The sequence below is a fragment of the Aspergillus alliaceus genome (genome assembly GCF_009176365.1).
Source record: "Aspergillus alliaceus strain CBS 536.65 unplaced genomic scaffold BDW43scaffold_6, whole genome shotgun sequence".
In the NCBI taxonomy this organism is placed as follows: domain Eukaryota; kingdom Fungi; phylum Ascomycota; class Eurotiomycetes; order Eurotiales; family Aspergillaceae; genus Aspergillus; species Aspergillus alliaceus.
Window position 1 is genome coordinate 638815 of NW_022474689.1, and position 18383 is coordinate 657197.

General features: G+C 49.1%; 7 protein-coding genes and 1 non-coding gene across 8 annotated transcripts; 4 read left to right on the top strand and 4 right to left on the bottom strand.

Moving 5' to 3' along the window:
- Window positions 1–91: 91 nt before the first annotated feature.
- BDW43DRAFT_t48 lies at window positions 92–194 on the bottom strand. Its single transcript has one exon. It is a non-coding gene; the product is annotated as a tRNA-Pro (tRNA).
- A 1562-nt stretch (window positions 195–1756) lies between these two features.
- BDW43DRAFT_307563 (uncharacterized protein) lies at window positions 1757–2562 on the top strand (the record flags this gene model as incomplete). The annotated part of the gene is made up of 2 exons (XM_032046268.1): window positions 1757–2014; window positions 2071–2562. 2 exons carry the CDS (start codon window positions 1757–1759, stop codon window positions 2560–2562), a joined length of 750 nt encoding a protein of 249 aa, XP_031904127.1.
- Window positions 2563–2929: 367 nt separating this feature from the next.
- BDW43DRAFT_265111 (rRNA 2'-O-methyltransferase fibrillarin family protein) lies at window positions 2930–4801 on the top strand. Its single transcript, XM_032040747.1, has 3 exons — window positions 2930–3260; window positions 3468–3607; window positions 3670–4801. Exons 1-3 carry the CDS (start codon window positions 3170–3172, stop codon window positions 4375–4377), a joined length of 939 nt encoding a protein of 312 aa, XP_031904128.1. The 5' UTR covers window positions 2930–3169; the 3' UTR covers window positions 4378–4801.
- A 363-nt stretch (window positions 4802–5164) lies between these two features.
- Window positions 5165–8175, top strand: BDW43DRAFT_297654 (bifunctional SDR family oxidoreductase/M16 family metallopeptidase; the record flags this gene model as incomplete). The annotated part of the gene is made up of 6 exons (XM_032044432.1): window positions 5165–6119; window positions 6523–6653; window positions 6707–6832; window positions 6886–6963; window positions 7023–7717; window positions 7785–8175. 6 exons carry the CDS (start codon window positions 5165–5167, stop codon window positions 8173–8175), a joined length of 2376 nt encoding a protein of 791 aa, XP_031904129.1.
- A 615-nt stretch (window positions 8176–8790) lies between these two features.
- Window positions 8791–9372, bottom strand: BDW43DRAFT_307567 (PLAC8 family protein; the record flags this gene model as incomplete). Its single annotated transcript, XM_032046269.1, has 3 exons — window positions 8791–9039; window positions 9120–9217; window positions 9282–9372. The coding sequence occupies 3 exons, from the start codon at window positions 9370–9372 to the stop codon at window positions 8791–8793; spliced, it is 438 nt and encodes a 145-aa protein (XP_031904130.1).
- A 2599-nt stretch (window positions 9373–11971) lies between these two features.
- Window positions 11972–12371, bottom strand: BDW43DRAFT_307568 (uncharacterized protein; the record flags this gene model as incomplete). Its single annotated transcript, XM_032046270.1, has 2 exons — window positions 11972–12302; window positions 12367–12371. 2 exons carry the CDS (start codon window positions 12369–12371, stop codon window positions 11972–11974), a joined length of 336 nt encoding a protein of 111 aa, XP_031904131.1.
- Window positions 12372–14190: 1819 nt separating this feature from the next.
- On the top strand, window positions 14191–16376 carry BDW43DRAFT_307569 (uncharacterized protein; the record flags this gene model as incomplete). The annotated part of the gene is made up of 5 exons (XM_032046271.1): window positions 14191–14281; window positions 14355–14509; window positions 14595–15164; window positions 15232–15607; window positions 15682–16376. The coding sequence occupies 5 exons, from the start codon at window positions 14191–14193 to the stop codon at window positions 16374–16376; spliced, it is 1887 nt and encodes a 628-aa protein (XP_031904132.1).
- A 34-nt stretch (window positions 16377–16410) lies between these two features.
- BDW43DRAFT_322682 (transcription factor domain-containing protein) lies at window positions 16411–18134 on the bottom strand (the record flags this gene model as incomplete). The annotated part of the gene is made up of 3 exons (XM_032049609.1): window positions 16411–17156; window positions 17223–17595; window positions 17655–18134. 3 exons carry the CDS (start codon window positions 18132–18134, stop codon window positions 16411–16413), a joined length of 1599 nt encoding a protein of 532 aa, XP_031904133.1.
- Window positions 18135–18383: the final 249 nt, after the last annotated feature.

An 18383-nucleotide genomic window follows, 5' to 3' on the forward strand; every position in this document is an offset into this window, starting at 1 on the left:
AAGTGTTTTTCCCAGATGGCGGGGGGTTGCAAAAACCCTTGGAATTATTGTAGAGAGGGTTAAAATTGAAAAATTAAAAAATTTTTTAATTGGCCCGAGCCGCGGATCGAACGCGGGACCTCTCGCATATATGCTTGGGGTTGTTGTGCTGTTGCACGCCCTAAGCGAGAATCATACCACTAGACCACCCGGGCGATGATTAGTATGATAATTAATATTTATATGTATTATATTACAGAACTATTTACGTACAAGGTTCTTGCAGGTATTTCGGTAGTACCCTTTTCCAGGCATTTGGCCAATATTATCGGCGTTAATTTGCGTACTATCTCACTAACGGGCTACTATTTCCAATGGGGATGTAGAAAGAGAGGAGAAATAGCAGGTTGTGAGCGACACAAACATATAATTGGCCTGGCTGTTCTATCTGGGATGTATATATATCTCAGTCTACTTTCTGGTGGTAGAACATGCCTTTGCAGCTGGGGAGGATAACCAATTATCCTCACGCCTTATTCACTCTATTTCTGAAGATATTTTCATCCCATGCTCCCTCTTCAGTTGGCTCATCACATGCAATCAATTAGACGAAGATAGAGATCCGGGACTGCGCTACTCTGGGAATGGATGTACCCCCAGGCCAACTACCAGACACATGCGTACCAATAGTTTCCCCAACTTTAAATACATTACTCCATATAAAAATCTATATATAGAGGCAGCTAGCAGTTAAGCCTTTTTGGAAGACCGCGACAGGACTTGATATCGTAGTTGGATTGGATATGATAGTTGAAAGTGGGGAGAGTTGCTTGATAGCATGCCAAGGAACACTCGAGTGGCATTGGATAGGAGCAGGTACATAGTAAACCCACCCTAAAAATAGTAGTAGTGCGATTTCATGGATAGCAACTGCCGGCCTGACAGGGCAGGGGTCGGCTGATGAAGAGAAGCCCCGCCATATCCCAGTTCTGCACGCTAACCAACATCGGCAGTGATTTAGGCGCCCTCCCTGGCTCACGGATTGATATTATTAGACATTAAGATTATTCGGAGATTTACCTGCAGTAGGCTTTCACGAATGAGTTCCTCGGATGCCCTGCCACATGTAATATCCCGACAGACTGTGTCAGACCAGGTTTCAATGGCGAGATAAGCCAATCACAGCCACAAGAAGGGTCAGTATGCTGCAGCAATAACCGCCCGCCCATTCCCGTTGTTTGCATGGTACAACGTTGAAGGATTGCGGTCAGCGAACTCCGGCCACCAATCAACAAACCTAATCTACCATAGTTTCCGTGGGCGCCTTCTAGGACCCTCTCACTCGAGGATGTTTATAGATACAACAGTTTGGGTTTCGAATGCAGGATGGCTACCTGTATTCTTTGTGCATATGGACAAACCATGGTGGCGTCGGGAAGAGCATAAGCGTGACATTATATATGGGCGCCCTCAGGGTTGGAAATAGTGCCTCATCCTCCTCAACCATAACCTGTATTTCCCTTGATAAGCTCTCCACTCAAGCTCAACGTTGATCGCCTCCTCCGTTGCCTCTTCGAAAGACTTTGATAGTCACGAAGAGATTCATCACTATCCTCTATCCTAAACCAACTGGCATTTGGTTAGATTTTTTTCCGTTGAAATCATCTGAATATTCTTTTATAATATTGCTTTTTGTTTTCTACACCCCGATTCCATATATCAACCTCTACGATACTTCTGGCTTTGTGGCTGTGGGATGGTTATTAAAGCATCCGGAATGCTCCCCATTTTCGTCTTCATCTGCCTAACAGCCCAAATATTTGCGGCACCAACTCTTTACGATGATGTATACAACTACTCCAACGACCTGTCCGAGTTTCTGGGGAGGGTGAGCAAGCATATTGAGCACTCAAAAGACCTTCTCAGCTCAGCTACGTGCGACGCATCTCGCATCGAATTGCCAGCTTATGCGTCCGGGCTGCCCTCCCCTTCGGACCAGCGACTTCTATATGTTGCACTTGGGCGTGGTACACAGGTAAACTTGATCTCCTTAGATCCATCGCCAACCGCACTGGAGCTAACATCAGACAGAACTATACCTGTGCGACATCATCCACGAACTCGACTCCCGTAGCCGTAGGCGCTGTTGCAAACCTTTACAATGCTACTTGCCTTGCGGGAAGCTTCTCAGACATGCTTAACATGCTGCCGAACATTGCATACAAGATACCTTTACCGGGTAGCGAGTCGGATCGCCTTCCACCGGCAAATCTTGATCTGATGGGCCATCATTTCTTTGACGGACCGACACCCGTTTTTAACCTCGACACCACGGCAGCGCATCAATACGGTATCGCAAGAACGAAGAAGGAGGCTCAGATTGATGCCCCACCGAGCGCTATTCAAGGGAACAACGGGGCTGTTGCATGGCTTTATCTCTCAACCACCAGTGGCACAGTAGGGGATTATACAGGCGTATATCGGGTTGACACTGCTGCGGGATCACCACCCAAAACCTGCAACGGCATGCCATCACAATTTACAGTTCAGTATGCAGCAAACTACTACTTTTATGGGAAATAATGGTATTGACTGAGAATTGATAATGTTTTTGTATATACTAGTTGCTAGTTACAGTAAAAGGACTAGATTACATGACCGTGATCGATTATGACCCACTGTAGTACAAGCTAAATATATGGGCACAGGGGATCAAATGTCATTTCCATGTGTTCAACCCATACTAGTCGCTTGTATCTCTCAGGGACAATCCATGAATCTCACCTCGCAATCCAATTGGCGCAGGGCTTGTATGAGTCAGGTGACCTCGCTATCGGCCAATTTCACGTGACCGGAGTTCCCACGACAGAGAGGCCGGGATCTAGTCCCCATGCGGGCTAGCGCATTCTGATTTTCAAAGTTCCGACGGTCAGTCTGAAAAATCTCGACCGCAACAACGACGAGCAGCACGGCCTCGACCGAATATTGAAAGCAAGTGCAAGTGCGATTATTTTGCACAAGCTGCTTCGAAAGGCCCAGTGATACCTGCGACTCACAACCTTGCCCATATTCAACGGGTTTAATTACTTCCCTCCGGAAAAATTTCTTCTGTTCTCGTTGCTAGTACAGCAACCTCAATTCGAGACTTACCCAACCTTTAAAGTCGATCCTTTTCGATTCATATAACACAATGGGCTTTGGTGCTCCCCGTGGACGTGGTGGACCCCCTGGGCGTGGTGGACGTGGTGCTCCCCGTGGAGGTGGTGGCCGCGGTGGCAGAGGTTTGTTCACGATTAGTTCTATTTGGGATAGCGAGCAGACCCCTTCGTTCTCAGCATTGTCACCCTCAACTTGGTCTTGAAATCTGTTTCTTCATCCGTTGCCAGATCTCTTTGCCATGGAGGGTGACATTCGCGACAGTTGTTCGATCTGTCCTGCCCTTGAGGAGAATGGTGTGGCTAATACGATCTCTTTACGTCAATCTATAGGCGGGCTTGGAAGCTCTCGTGGCCGTGGTGGACCCCGCGGTGGAGGTCGTGGTGGTCGTGGCGGTCCTCCTGGACGTGGTGGTCGTGGCGGTCGCGGCGGTGCTCGCGGCGGTGCTAAGGGTGGTGCCAAGGTTATCATTGTATGTACTTCATGATCCAGAATGCTATAATGAACCCAGTGACTGACTCCACTCATCTCTAGGAACCCCACCGTCACGCCGGTATCTTTGTCGCCCGTGGTGGTAAGGAAGACTTGCTCGTCACCAAGAACTTGACACCCGGAGAGGCTGTTTACGGAGAGAAGCGTATCGCTGTTGAGACTCCTACTGAGGATGGTACCGCCAATAAGACCGAGTACCGTGTCTGGAACCCCTTCCGTTCTAAGTTGGCTGCCGGTGTCCTCGGTGGTCTCGATGATATCTACATGAAACCTGGCTCCAAGGTTCTGTACCTTGGTTCCGCCAGTGGTACCTCCGTCAGTCACGTTGCTGATATTGTTGGACCTACTGGTAACGTCTATGCTGTCGAGTTCTCTCACCGTTCCGGCCGTGATCTGATCGGCATGGCCACCCACCGTACCAACGTCATCCCTATTGTTGAGGACGCCCGTCACCCTCTCCGCTACCGTATGCTGGTGCCCATGGTCGACGTCATCTTTGCCGATGTTGCTCAGCCTGACCAGGCCCGTATCGTTGGCTTGAACGCTCACATGTTCCTCAAGGAGGGTGGTGGTGTTATCGTCAGTATCAAGGCCAACTGTATCGACAGTACCGCTAAGCCGGAGGTTGTTTTCACTCGTGAAGTTCAGAAGATGAGAGAGGAAAGGATTAAGCCTAAGGAGCAGTTGACTCTGGAGCCTTTCGAACGTGATCACTGTATCGTGGCTGGTATCTACAAGCGTTCTGCATAAAAGAAAATGGGGGTCTGGTCTCTTTTCATGTCTTAGTTCTTTATGCTTTTTTTTCTGGCGTCAAGTGTTCTGTGATATGCTGAAATGTTTCTCTTTTGCTATCTCGAGGTTTCTTCTGAATGTACTTTTTGAGTCAGAAAATGTTCCACGGTTCCAGTTCCGGTTTCTTTCCTTGCATTCAGTATTGGATCTAGTTGACTATCTGCGAAGGAATAGAGAGCTATACATTTCTGGTTTGCTAGATATCACATTACCATCCCTAAGCCGGTCTTAGGATTGAACATGTTTGTGAAGGAGCGTTCCTGCCTGCTATTGTAGAAAGTTCTTCACATCTTTATGAAAAGAACAAGAACAAATCGCGTGAAAGTCCATATTGTCTGGCTAGAGAACATGTCGCCTGCCGATAACGCGTTTCTCGGACTTTCGCCGTTGGTCCGGTACTGCTCCTGTAAAGTTGCGGCTCGGCAATCGGATTGCTCGCCGACTGATGTCCACAGTACTTCGGAATTGCTGCGTGGTAGCCAACCTTCGTAGCTAACTTCCTGATGATGATGGGCGCTCGTCAAGACCGAGAGTGGGGGTATTCCCACTCTGGGTATGATTCCCTCGTCTAACCCCGCAGTCCCTGGATGACTGCGATGGTGCTATTTAGTCCCAGTAACCACCGTATGTGATTCAAATAGTTGCGTGCTACCCTAACTTACTGCGGATTATAAACTGTGTATACATACTGCTTTACTTTCCCGAGCCACTACGAGAATAAAAGTGTCAACGAGGACAGATCAACATGTCGATTATCATCACCGGCGCAAACGGTTACGTCGGCCAGGAATTGGCTGCCGCCCTCTTATCGAGTTCCCCAGATATTACAGTAACGCTCACAGACATCGTTACGCCACCCGTCCCCACTACTGCCACTCAACATATGTCGCGAGTAAAATGCATTCAAGCCGACCTGACCTCGCCCAAGGTGGTCGACGAGACATTCACCGAGTCTCACGGTTTCGACACAGTCTACCTTCTACACGGAATTATGTCCAGCGGCTCCGAGGCCAACTTCGAACTGGGCATGCGGGTCAATCTCGATGCCACCCGGTATATCCTGGACCGACTCCGGGCCGTCATGCCCGGGGTGAAAGTAGTGTTTACGTCGAGTTTGGCAGTATATGGCCTCGCACCTGCTGGGTTCGTCATCGACGAAACCAACTTTCCTCCCGTACCGTCGTCCTCATACGGATCGCAGAAGCTCATCATCGAGACATTGCTGAATGATTACTCCAGGAGGGGGTTCTTGGATGGCCGGGCTGTGCGTCTTCCCACGGTCACGGTTCGAGCGGGTTTGCCTACGCAGGCGGCAAGTAGCTTCGCTAGTGATATTATTCGGGAGCCGTTTAATGGGAAAAAGGCGATTCTTCCTGTGGCTAAGGAGACGGAGATGTGGATCTGTTCGCCTTACACTGTGGTTAAGAATCTTTTGCATGCAAAGGATATTCCGAAGGAGGCTTTTGGGGAGTCGAGGTCTGTCAATTTGCCCGGGTTGAAGGTTAGTATCCAGGAAATGCTGGACGCGCTGGAGGAGATTGGCGGCAAGGAAAGGAGGGCATTGGTGGAGGAGAAGTATGATGCTGATATTGATAAGATTGTCCAAACGTGGACACCTAATTTTAACCCGGCTCGTGCGATCAAATTGGGCTTTTTGGAGGATATTTCTATGGTTGAGAACATCAGGCAATATGCAAGCCGTTTCGTATGAAGGTAGTTGTAATTGAAATATGATGCCAAGATTGGATGTTTCTTTTGTCTCAGTAGAATCTGGAAGGAGTTTAGTTTCTTGAATCAGTGTTCATGTCATTAATACATCCATGGTGAGAGTGGTGGTAAATTGGGAAGAATTTGTATGTTACAGTAGGTGTATTGGACAAGACCCAATCAATGCAGCGTTAGGGAACAGTCGGGATCGAAAACAGTGGTTTGGAAAAGCGGGTCATGTGATTGGCTGACGGGCTGGCGAACAATTTGACTCCCGAACTTCAACCTCTCATCTCCAGGGCTGACCGTCTTTACAGCCGTTGCACCTTTGCTCCATCCCTCTCCTTCCCTCCACATTCACCTTAATTCTTTTCACAATGGCCTCCCGGCGCCTAGCCTTTAACCTTAACCAGGCTCTCCGGAGTCGGGCTGCCCTGAAGTCCATCCAGCCCGTCAAGCGAGGCTTCGCTTCCCCGGTTACGTTGCCATCCACCACTCAGTCGACCACCCTCTCTAACGGATTCACGGTACGAAAATTAATAATACTCAATCGTTTCGCAGAATCACTAATTGGCCTCAGATCGCTACCGAGTACTCCCCATGGGCCCAGACCTCCACTGTTGGAGTGTGGATCGATGCCGGCAGCAGGGCAGAGACTGACAAGACCAACGGAACCGCGCACTTCCTTGAGCACCTTGCCTTCAAGGTACTATTTTTCGCTAAGATTCCAACGGTGGATATGCATCTGACAGTTTCTAGGGCACCAACAAGCGTACCCAGCACCAATTGGAGCTTGAGATCGAGAACATGGGCGCTCACCTGAACGCCTACACATCGGTACGGCCCGGGAGTCCGATAGAATAAAGAATTGGCTCGGAAACTAATGACACATGCAGAGAGAAAACACCGTTTACTACGCCAAGTCCTTCAACAACGATGTTCCCAAGGCCGTCGATATCCTCGCCGACATCCTTCAGAACTCCAAGCTGGAGCCTGGTGCTATTGAGCGGGAGAGGGATGTGATCCTCCGTGAGCAGGAGGAGGTTGACAAGCAGCTTGAGGAGGTTGTCTTCGACCACCTTCACGCTACCGCTTACCAGAACCAGCCTCTCGGTCGCACAATCCTTGGCCCCAAGGAGAACATCCAGACCATCTCCCGTGACAACCTGGTTGACTATATCAAGACCAACTACACTGCTGACCGCATGGTCCTTGTTGGTGCCGGTGGTATCCCTCACGAGCAGCTCGTCCGCCTCGCCGAGGAGCACTTCGGCGGCCTCCCCAGCAAGCCCCCTACCTCTGCTGCTCTCGCCATCACCGCCGAGCAGAAGCGCACCCCCGAGTTCATTGGATCTGAAGTGAGACTCCGTGATGACACCATCCCTACTGCTCACATTGCCCTTGCCGTTGAGGGTGTCAGCTGGAAGGACGATGATTACTTCACCGGTCTTGTCACCCAGGCCATCGTTGGCAACTGGGACCGTGCCATGGGCAACTCCCCCTACCTCGGTAGCAAGCTTAGCTCCCACGTTGAGAAGCACGGCCTTGCCAACAGCTTCATGAGCTTCTCCACCAGCTACAGCGACACTGGGTAAGTTTGTACCTAGCGGACCCTTTAACGCGTTTGTTTGATTGCGTTGCTAATGGCGTATATCTAGTCTCTGGGGTATCTACATGGTCTCTGAGAACCTTACCCAGCTCGACGACCTTACCCACTTCGCCATGCGTGAGTGGTCTCGTCTGTGCTTCAACGTCACCCCCGCCGAGGTTGAGCGTGCCAAGTCTCAGCTCAAGGCTTCCATTCTCCTCTCCCTTGATGGCACCACAGCCGTCGCCGAAGATATTGGTCGCCAGATCATCACCACTGGCCGCCGCCTCACTCCCGAGGATATCGAGCGCACAATCGGCCAGATCACCGAGAAGGATGTCATGGACTTCGCCATGCGCCGGATCTGGGATCAGGACGTCGCTGTCAGTGCTGTCGGTAGCGTTGAGGGTCTCCTCGATTACAACCGCATCCGCGCGGACACTAGCCGCAACACCCTGTAAATGCTAGGTTAGCAGCATTTTTGCGTCTCAGAGTTATGGCAATTGTTCCGTTTTGATTTGGTGATTAATAGATAGAAGTGGTGGTAGTCGCTGAGGTAGCGTGTTTTGTACAGTACACAACTGTCGCTGATATACTTAAAACTGTATTTCTTTTGTTCATGTGTTCAATGGTGTCTATCTCCAGTGTAAACGTAGAGCATCTTGTTAACTCTACATGTTGGCATGTCCTCAGCATAGCCACCCCAGTGACAAACAACAGCAACACCAGTAACCTCTACCATCCCACAAAACCCGGTTGGGGGGGAGGGGGAGGAGGGGGAGGAATGAAACACAACACTGACCATAAATCAGTCTTTTCATCTCATTATGATATATATACCGTTTCCTCCAATAAAACCTCAACAAAAGAAATATCCAACGAAAGGAATAAGACCCAACCCCCCAATCCTGAACTCTCGCCCTGAATATAGAGCCCCAAAAGACATTAATATATAAGAAAGAAAAGTAAAGAAAAGAGCGAATTTCACCCGGCCACACGCGACATATGTACTCAAGTCACGAACCCCAACCCCAATCCCCAAACCAACAAAAGCCCCAAACAATCACTCAACCGATTCAATTAGTCTTACCCGGAGTCGGATACTCCATGCCCGCGGGAGCCTGGTACCCCGTCTGCACCCGCTCACTCTGCACCTCGACCTCCTTCTCATGCTGAATCAGAACGCAACAGGGGCACCAGTACGACGTGCAACAATCCCCGCATCCGGAGCCTTCAATTCCGAACCGATTCCGGATCTCGCCTCGCCGGATCATCAGTAGCACCCAGTGGAATCCGACCTGCGCTGTTAGGTAGTAGAGGCAGCACTGCGGGTTGGTGGGTTAGTTAGCTGGGATTCTGGGATTTGTTTCATGGCGTAGGGGGTTAATAGTTGGGATGGGCGTACGTTGCCGTTCAGGTAGCTGTGCTCTTTGAGCGCGGGGTCTGCGAGTCGAGTCTGCGTTTTGCCGAAGAGGCAGCAGGGGAGCCAGAAGCCCCAGCAGCCTGGTTTTTATTTGTGTTAGTTTGGGGTCTGGGTAGGTTGGAGGAGGGCTAGGGATGTACGGACAGGTTCCCATGGGGGAGCAGCAGTCGCAGAGGCCGCTTTCCCAGTCGCGGGGGTGCTGGGGGGCTTGGGTGGAGGGGTCTTGGGAGGCCATCTCTTCTTCTTTTTCCTTTCTTCTTTACTTCCCTGGGATTGATTTTGGGGGTTTGGATATGGGAGGTTGATGTGATGGGTGGGAATGAGTGACTTGGGGTGTGAGGGTTGTGTATTCGTTTGAGGTTTAGGAGGATGGAAGAGCTATGCGGTTGAAGAATGGGATCGAGAGCTTTTATATCTCCTTTCCCTTTTTTAGTTAGATGGGATGGAAAAAATAAAATAAAATAAAATAGAAAAAAATCCGGCACGGACATGCCCGTTGATGTATGTAGAACAAGGTTGAAACTATTAGGAGCCCTAAAGTATGTGGAGCTTGGGCAAAACATAAGCAGAACCAGGGACGTATGATCGGCACAAGTTTAAACGGTTCGAGACCCTTGCCATTTCCACAAAGACGCACATCGACGGTGCATGAATTTCAGCCAGAAAGCACATGAAGCCATGCAAGACCTGAGACTGAGGCAAAGCCGAAGAAGAAAGACCCGAAACTCATGATACCGAAACCATTCTAGGGAACACGGTGTGAATAATGAAGATTGGCAAAGGATCTGACTAAAAGGGCGATCGAGGGGCGCTAATCCTCGTGTCTGGTCCGCAGCTCTAACGATCATCGCAGCCACTCGAGGTTGTTTGGAAGCTTGCAATACGAGCCTCGATCGATTGATGTTGGGTTTTGACAGCGTTGTGCATGAATTTTGTTTGTTAGCAATTTCTGCAATTGAGTGTCTTGCCTGTCCGCCAGCCATGGCCTGAAATATATTGCTCCATGCTATTAGTAGTAAGTATCCACGCGGTTGAATTCCGATCAGTAATGGAATGCAACGCTGAAGCTGTCACTAAGAAAAACTAAATTCTTTGAAGAGATTCTGCACCGTTGATTGGCCTAACCGGTATTAGGGTATGGAGGACGCCCCGTGACTCCCCTTGCAGGAGGCAGAGTTTAATCACGACTGCTCCTGCATTTCTAACTTCTTTCTTTTCCCTTTATTTATTTTTCTCTCACATTTCTGCCTTCTGCCTGCAAGAGCGCTGCAGTAAGCGGGGGCCTTGACTCGGCGGTGCTAATGCTAATGAGCTGAGCTAGCTTCGTGGACTGACTTGGGCCCTTATAGGGTGCCCCGTTCTAGGTACCGTCCTGCCCAGAGGGCTGGTCTTGGCGATATTAAGTTATATTAATCCCTTCGTCTATTTTGACCAGCCTTGTGAAGTGTCCACAATTATTGCTTTTCTCGTGACATAGCGAGATACCGAAAATTGATTCTGCCTGATAGTGGCTTGCTACCAGACCATTTCCAGAGCATTTGAATAAATATCATATCACTGCGCTAGACGAAAGAAACTTTGAGTGTAGTTTGCGCGGTAAGCAGAAGCTGGTGCAAGAAGGGGGCCGTAAGTCATGATGTTGTGGGAGGTTTCTTCCGAAACGAAGCTTATTGGATCAACCAAATCGTGTCATTTGAAGTATACTTTCAATGGGCCACTTTGTCCGTTGATTCAAGCTGCCATTAACCACTGCTATCATTGTGCTCCATCAACCGGACCTGTACTTGATTCGTAGGACCTTCAATCCGCACCGGATCTCCAACTGCCATGAGCTCTTGCTAAATGCTTTGATCTAATCCGGAACAAAGCAATGGGACCATTGATGATTCCCAAACGCCCAATCTCCGGCTTTTGCTTTGCCATGTGGTAATAGCGAGGAATATTACAGTCAAGACGACTAATAGAGTAGGAAGTGTGATTCACGCCCAGTGAACGAAAATACTGGCCCGCATGACCCATGATGTGCCATGCGCCGGCCAGATGCCTGGATAGTACACATATTGCCCATCAAAAGCCCCCCGAGCTGTCATATTCGCCTTCCTTACAACCATGCCCATTGCCGCTGAAAGTGTGTCGAAGAGATCAGGATTATGTTACTTCAGCATCGGCCCCTACGAATTTGCTATCGTATCGAAATGATCCCCAGCAGAAAAATGGTCCATGACTTTTCCTGTTCTTCCTGCTTGCAATGCTTTCCGCGCTTAACCGATAGTGTGTTATTGAATTCTAGCTTTTCTTGGAGCCATATGATTATAGGACCAACGTGGATGTCTGCTCGAGGGTGAACAGGGAAGTCAGGCTGTGTTTATTTGGAGGGCGGAACTCCATAGATTCATCGTTATACCATGGTATCCACCACACTCTCCCTGTAACCTGTTATTCTTCATGCTGACAGAGTAGGTGTTGACACACCAATACAACGAACATTGAGTCGCGGTGGAATTGAACTGTTCGGCCCCCATGGCAATTCTGATGGCAGAGAAGTTCCACAAAACACTAGAGCAGAAATCTTGACTTCCAGGAAGGGCTGGTAGAATATAACCCCCCGTATTGTCTTTGTCGAAATAATACTTGCATTGGGTGCGTTGAAGACTTTCGCATGCGAGAGTGTTGTTGGGGTACATACCGAATGCAGAGACATCGGTAATGTTAAGTTGCAATGTATTAGGAAGGGAGTGGCTAAGTTGAACGAACTCGGGATTACAAGTCATCGGTTCCTGGTTCAGAGACAGCATATGGGTCACATCACTGCAACTGGAGCAAACAGCTAGTGTTTAGAATGGCTGGAAGTCGCAGTTCCCTGTTGGACAGTCCGGCTTGATCGAAGTATAGGATTCCATTGTATCCACATCATTGGTGTCTAGGAGGGAAAAGAAGGACCCATAGAGAGCAGCCAGCATTTTTGATGTAGGAGGTCCGGTCCATGTCAATGGCACGTCGCCTGGATCTACACCAGGAATGGCCTTTCCTTCGTTAAGCGCCTCTCTTCGGGCGGTAGTCGGAGGGGTGTCGATGTTAACCTTGTCGGTGTAACTATCTTGCTGTATGAACGGCCCTACACCAATGGCTAGAACAGTGATCATAGCACCTATGGCTGCAGATTGTCTGAGATAGAGGTTAGAACATGTCTTTGCCAATACCTAAACTGACAAGGAGCCGTGAAACCCACCTCATCCTTGATTTCCATATGAATGCTGCAGATCCCAGGAACCCTCTACTCGGCCGGTTATATAGATTCATATCCGCCAATGGCCTTTCGTTAGTTCTTAAATAGATCCACTTTTCCTGGCTAAGGCAAGTTGCTACTGTCCTGATCATGCACGCCGTCAAAACCTGAGTGATCCACGATAGTAACTGAGTCAATAGTGAGGCCATAAGGCCATTCAGGGATGGCCTTGCCATCAAACGCCAGAAGCACGCCGATGATAGCGAATAAAGAAATAAGACTGCTAAAACACGATGCGATTTTCCAGGTTCAGTAGTCGTTGAGCTTGCTAGCCCACAACTGGGCTGGCTTGTCAGGCCCTTTATCAATTTCATCCTCAGAAGAGGGGATCATGTAGAACTTTGGATTAATGGTAGGCTTCATTGATGCACGACGGTCTTGTGTTAGAGATGCCCTCTCCAACTTGGATTGTTCCTAACTATTATCTATCAAGTAATGTAACCCCAGACTGGGTCGGTCTTAAGGAGATACGGCTCTTCCATTGGCTTAATCCCAACACTACCTTTTACTCCGTATATAGTCGCGTATTTCGTTAATCTGCGGCCTGTGGAACTCTACGTTAGATAACACAGGCTCAGACCCTCTTTCACTCTGTCTCATTGCTCCTTAAATATTTGTAGGGTGAATGCTACCCTTTAGGAACGCCCACAGATGCTTAGCTAAAACTGCAGGATTACCCACCTAGACTTTTTACAGCGTCATGTTTGCCTTAACCCCTTTCCTATGTTGTCCTCAGCTTCACGCGGTACGATTCACGGATGGCCATTTGTAATTCCTTGGTTGGCACTTCGTGGCCTGGGGCGTCTTTCCCAATGATTTCGCTCTCGAGGAGCTACATGGCAATCTTACGCATGGTGTCCCCGATGTTGCATAGAAGGCTTTGGTGGCTTGTTATTGGCTCTACAAGTATGTCGCTTATGTTGAGTGTCTCTGGGTGGGCCAGCTACTTCTACTTATTCCCCCAGTCCCTTCTCTAATGCAACCAGACGTAGGGGTGTGATACTGATAAGGAAGTAAGGCATTGCCTGGATTTGCCAGTCTCCCCTAAAACCTATCATGCCAGACAATGAGAATGGCAATAGCATGATCCAAAATACCCAGTGGTCCCAGGGTCAGAGCTCCCTCCCATTAATTAGGCTTGGTATGTTGTTCATTACACTTCCAGTATTTAAGCTGGTGTTTTTAGTCAATAGCTTGCGTCTCGGTCGAATCAGATATTCACGATCCCATTTCTTCGAACGGAGGATTATCGTAGTATCTGCTAAGTCATTTAGTCTGGTGGGATATGCTCAAAGTTTCGTAGGGCTGAAGGACCCCCCTCGGTCGATTTATTTTAGCAAATGCTCAAGGCTCGAATGTACCTTGTCGCTGTCGTTGCGGGCTTCTGAGCTGTGTTGTCTCGCTTTCAATAAGGGCATGGTTAATCCGTTGCTGGCTTCTCTTAACGATATGCCTAACATTTAACGAATGCCACTTGACAATAGAAAAACAACGGCCCAGAGATAGTATTGGAAACGCTGTGATATGGTTTTTGTGCCTGAATGTAGAATAGGAGCGACAGAGGGCTGATATCAAGTATGAAGGAACCCGCAACCCAAGACGGCAGTTGGAAGCGCAGATGTGGGGAAGTGCCCGTTCGGGAAAAGTGCTCCACAAACCCGACAACGCTTGCGCTTTCCATATTTAGATCGCTGGAGTCCCGTGTGGACACTGGACATCTGCCAATCTTAATACTACCTCGTCTTCAGCTTTCCCACTCCCCCGCCAATGGATGACTCTAGCTCTCCAAGTAAATCCACTCCCAAATTTACAAGGTGCAGGACAGGATGCTTGCGGTGTCGCAAGCGACGGCGGAAGTGTGAGTTCTAATATACTTTTTTGTGATGAGACGTGTAGCGCGGCACTCATTTACGATTTGGCTTAATACATAGGCGACGAGGGGAAGCCGTGCTGCCAAAATTGCATCGATAAGAACCTAGACTGCCGATATGGCTTGCAGGTTAGCTTCCTGCAGAAGAACACTTTTACAGTGACTGAAAGTGAACTGCGTACGCCCAAGAGGGGAGGAAACTATGACAAGATTAAAGTAGGTAGCGAAGTTTTCAGTCTGAAGTTGGGCTACATATCTCTAATAGTGAATCACCCGGGTACATACTGATTTCCGGGTTCAGTTTGTCAAAGAAGTCCCTCTAGGTTGTACCACAGATGCTTCCGTGGACGATTCTCCATCCCCCATCGTCAGCGTTTCGGAGACGCATCCTCTGAGTGATCCTGTAGATAGCCCGGAAGTTATTGCTGGTGATAGAAGGGATAGCCAAATTGGCTTGGTTGAGCCCCATGATCATGGGAATAGTATGCGCCAGGATACTTTGCACTTACCACTCTGGGCTGGAGCCCTGGACACCCATCTGTCAGATGGAGGAGCACCTCATCGAGATAACGATGATGCCGCCCAGGGACTGCTAGCTTTAGGATCGGGGTCCAGTTTGAACAGTATCATGACGAAGTCCACCGATCTACCATTGTCCAACGCCCCTGTCGCGTTGTCATCGCTTGTAAACACCGGACCTTGGGAGGTTAAGGACAGTGCACCACCAACAACAACTAGTGGCGTTATAGACGAAACTGAACACTTCAGTGCTACTGGACTATCCTCCTCCGTAACTGCGACCCCCAGTACTGTATCTGAAACTCGCAGGTTGGAGCTTCTCCGCCATTATCGGTACCATGTCGCTCCTTGGGTAAGGACATTCTTCGTCGCCAATTTGTGATTGAAGCTTTTCTAACTGCGGCTTTGCAAATAATTAGCTTGATATTTGCGATCTAAGGCATCCGTTCGGTATTGCCGTATTTCAAACGGCAAGAAGCTCAGAGCAGCTCCTCTCTGCCCTATTGGGGCTTTCCGAAACCTGCATCATCCAACCGGCTCAATGGAACAGACCAAGCCTCGGGCAGCTGAGCCTTCGAAAGAGGCACCAATTAAGCCAACTAGACAACGACCATCCTGATTTCACGGAATGTATATTGATAATCCTTATTGAAGAAGTTCGGTCTTTGGTCACAAATGTTTCCCAAGCTTGGACCGACTTGGTGAATAGGGATGTTTCCCTTGTTGATCCTTTGGTTCAGTATGCGTACAGCAAAACCATTTTGTCAGCTGTTTACTGGATGTTTTTACGTATAGGTGTGTTAATGCTATACTTTCTGCCACAGTGGTTTCAACAATAGGCCAACACTAGCTGACATGATATCTGACAGACCTAGGAGTGGCACTAGCAAACGATATTCCTCTTCGGCTTTCGCTCCCGATGCTCCCGGTTCCCAGCCTATCATTAATCTGTCGTACCGAAGATACATATGAAAGGGTCAGCCATTATGCCCACGTTATCTTGTGGTTATGTGGAAAAGCTCTCACTTTATGCAACCAAGAAGCCACCCCTCACCCGCTTGCGGCTTCGCACGAGGTGATGGAAAGCTGGTTGCAAACTTTTGGGGAACTTGACCAGTGGTACCACTTGCGACCCCTAGAGTTCCAACCAATAGTAGAGATTGATGAGAGAGACCAGACACTTAATCAAGGGAGTGAATTCCCCTTGTTGCTATTTTCGAACGGAGCTGGGACTTTCAGTAACCAGATATACCATACCACAATGCTGTTATTGCTCCAACGTAAGCCGCGAACTGCACTGCTGAACCACCCTCAGTCTCCGGCTCTGTCTCCTCTATGGCATGCTCATCGTATCTGCGGTATCGCGTTGAACAACGACGCTCGTGAGAGCTGGGACCCAAGCCTGCTTGCATCTATGCTTGTCGCGGCGAAGCATATGACGCACGAATCACAGCAACAGGAGATTTTGCAAGCCTTTGATCGAATTCATGTAATCACTGGCTGGGATACCGGTAAGTATCTAACCCACCTCAAGGAGGAGTGGTCGTTTCTCGACGGGATGTGAGTACTGGTATGGCCGCCAGAGCGTGCGATATTTATTAAGCTCCCTGTGGCTTACGGGGTGTAGAGATGTGTTGGTTATGGTCATATATCGCACCTCGGCGGGTACTATAGCCCCAAGCAATATCCAAGTCTCGAATCCGCCAACACGTGCCCCACCCCGTTTCAGCTTCAATGTCTCGAATCAGCTTCGTGATCTCCTTGTGCTCCGACACATGGCTAAATAGCCGTCCCGCAATCCACAGCGGCTGTATGGCGTTATTTAGACACCCTTGATGTGGGTTTGCTAAAGAAATGCCGCAGATACGTCGCGCATGCCATAGCATAGACAGATTAGGTGCTCGCGGCAATCTGGTGCCCTTTGGCATCATTTTGAGCAACAGGAGGCATGCCGTATGGTAAAGTTGATTCGAAGAAATGGCAGCCCATTGAACAAACAAAATATGTGGGAAGGGTTTGCGGTTGACTGTCTGGACTGGCAATAATTCATTCGGTCGTTCCGAGAACCACCTTTGTAGTTCGTTCCACAGCCGCATCCAACGCAAGCAGAATAATTCCAGGGTACAGCCGTTCTGCTCTTGCAACTCGACAAACTTAGTGCGATCCGAGACGAGCTCGGTTGCTCTCATGCACAAATACACGGCATAATTGGCATGCATGTCAGGCGATCTAACATCCTGGAACAACCGATATGCGTCCTCTTCTTGACAGCCGGGGGGCAGCCACTTGGAAGGATGCAGAAGTGTAGTTTGGGTACCATCCGAGATGAGTGCACCACAGAGATCTGAGTAAACGGTCAAAAGTTGTACATAAATAGACTTGAAGATCAGGCCCGGGGAGGAAGACTTACCCATCCTGGCATAGCACCAAAATACAGCTTGGAGTAATCCTTTACTGAATCCGTGAATCTCGAAGGCATCAAATAAAGCCGCACAGCCTTCAAGATGACGGTGCCAATCCTGCGCTCGAGCGGACATCATCTCCAAGCAGCACAGTAGTACACATGCGGCGACAATTTTCGGATCGCGTATTTGTAGTACAGGGCCGAGGAGCCTTATTGCCTCCTGGTAGAGCTCAAGGCTATCGAAAAGATCCTGGACACCATACTTGCGTTCCATATGCCGGGCTGAGATCGCAAGAATGGCGTAGGACAGTGCGGGAAATGTCCGTGCGAGTGCAGGGAGCTGCTGACGGAAAGTGCACTGCGAGTCAAACATGTCGAGCTGCCGATGGCCAATTGTTAGGGTGAATATACTAAGAGTGACGCACACATTATACTTACCCATGGAGCTACCTGGGTCACATAGTTCTTCAGGTATTTTATACGCTTATTACTTGACAGAGGTGGTCGGTCAGATTCTTGTTGCTCTTCCCCGTGGTCTTGGGGAATGAAGCCAAAACCAAGCTTATCTGTCCCTCTATCGCAGAGACTGTCTAGGATTCCCGCATCGGGGCTAGTTGCACGCGTTGGAGCAGCAGAGTAAGCCAGCGAGAAGAGAATACATCGTAGTTCTTCCTGGGAGGCGAGGAAACCTGGATCTTGAGCGAAGCCGTCCTGATACCAACTTCCGGGAGGGCTCTGACTGTTGCCGTTATAGTTTTGCGAAGAAAGTGGTTGAGACTCTTTGTGATCGGTTGTAATAGAATGCGATATATCACTGGCAGCTGGACCCGGGGATGGCTCTTCCTCTGTGGGATGTGGATGTTGCGAAACGGTGCTAGAGACTCGTCGCCGCTTCAGGGGAGGCTCAATGGAACACATTAGTCAATCTGCCAATAGTTGTTTCTTTATAACATGGGTAATTCGGAATTGGGCGGATATCTTGGGTGTCATCGGAAAAGACACCAGGACAAAAGTGGTGTTTGCGGACAGAAGAGACGTCGGACCTTTGTGAAGAATTGATAGGGTATAGGGTCCACCACTCTTCTAATTAGCCTAAAGGGGCACTACCCTTAGTACGCCCGGGCGTAGTTGGAGTATTTTCAAGTCGGTAGTTCCCCGATACTCTCT

Excerpts from the sequence above, each read along its gene's own strand:
- BDW43DRAFT_265111 (XM_032040747.1), top strand. The coding sequence starts at position 3,170 with ATGGGCTTTGGTGCTCCCCGTGGACGTGGTGGACCCCCTGGGCGTGGT. Across the intron at positions 3,261-3,467 it reads TGGTGGCCGCGGTGGCAGAG|GCGGGCTTGGAAGCTCTCGT; the intron begins GTTTGTTCACGA and ends GTCAATCTATAG. Across the intron at positions 3,608-3,669 it reads GTGGTGCCAAGGTTATCATT|GAACCCCACCGTCACGCCGG; the intron begins GTATGTACTTCA and ends ACTCATCTCTAG.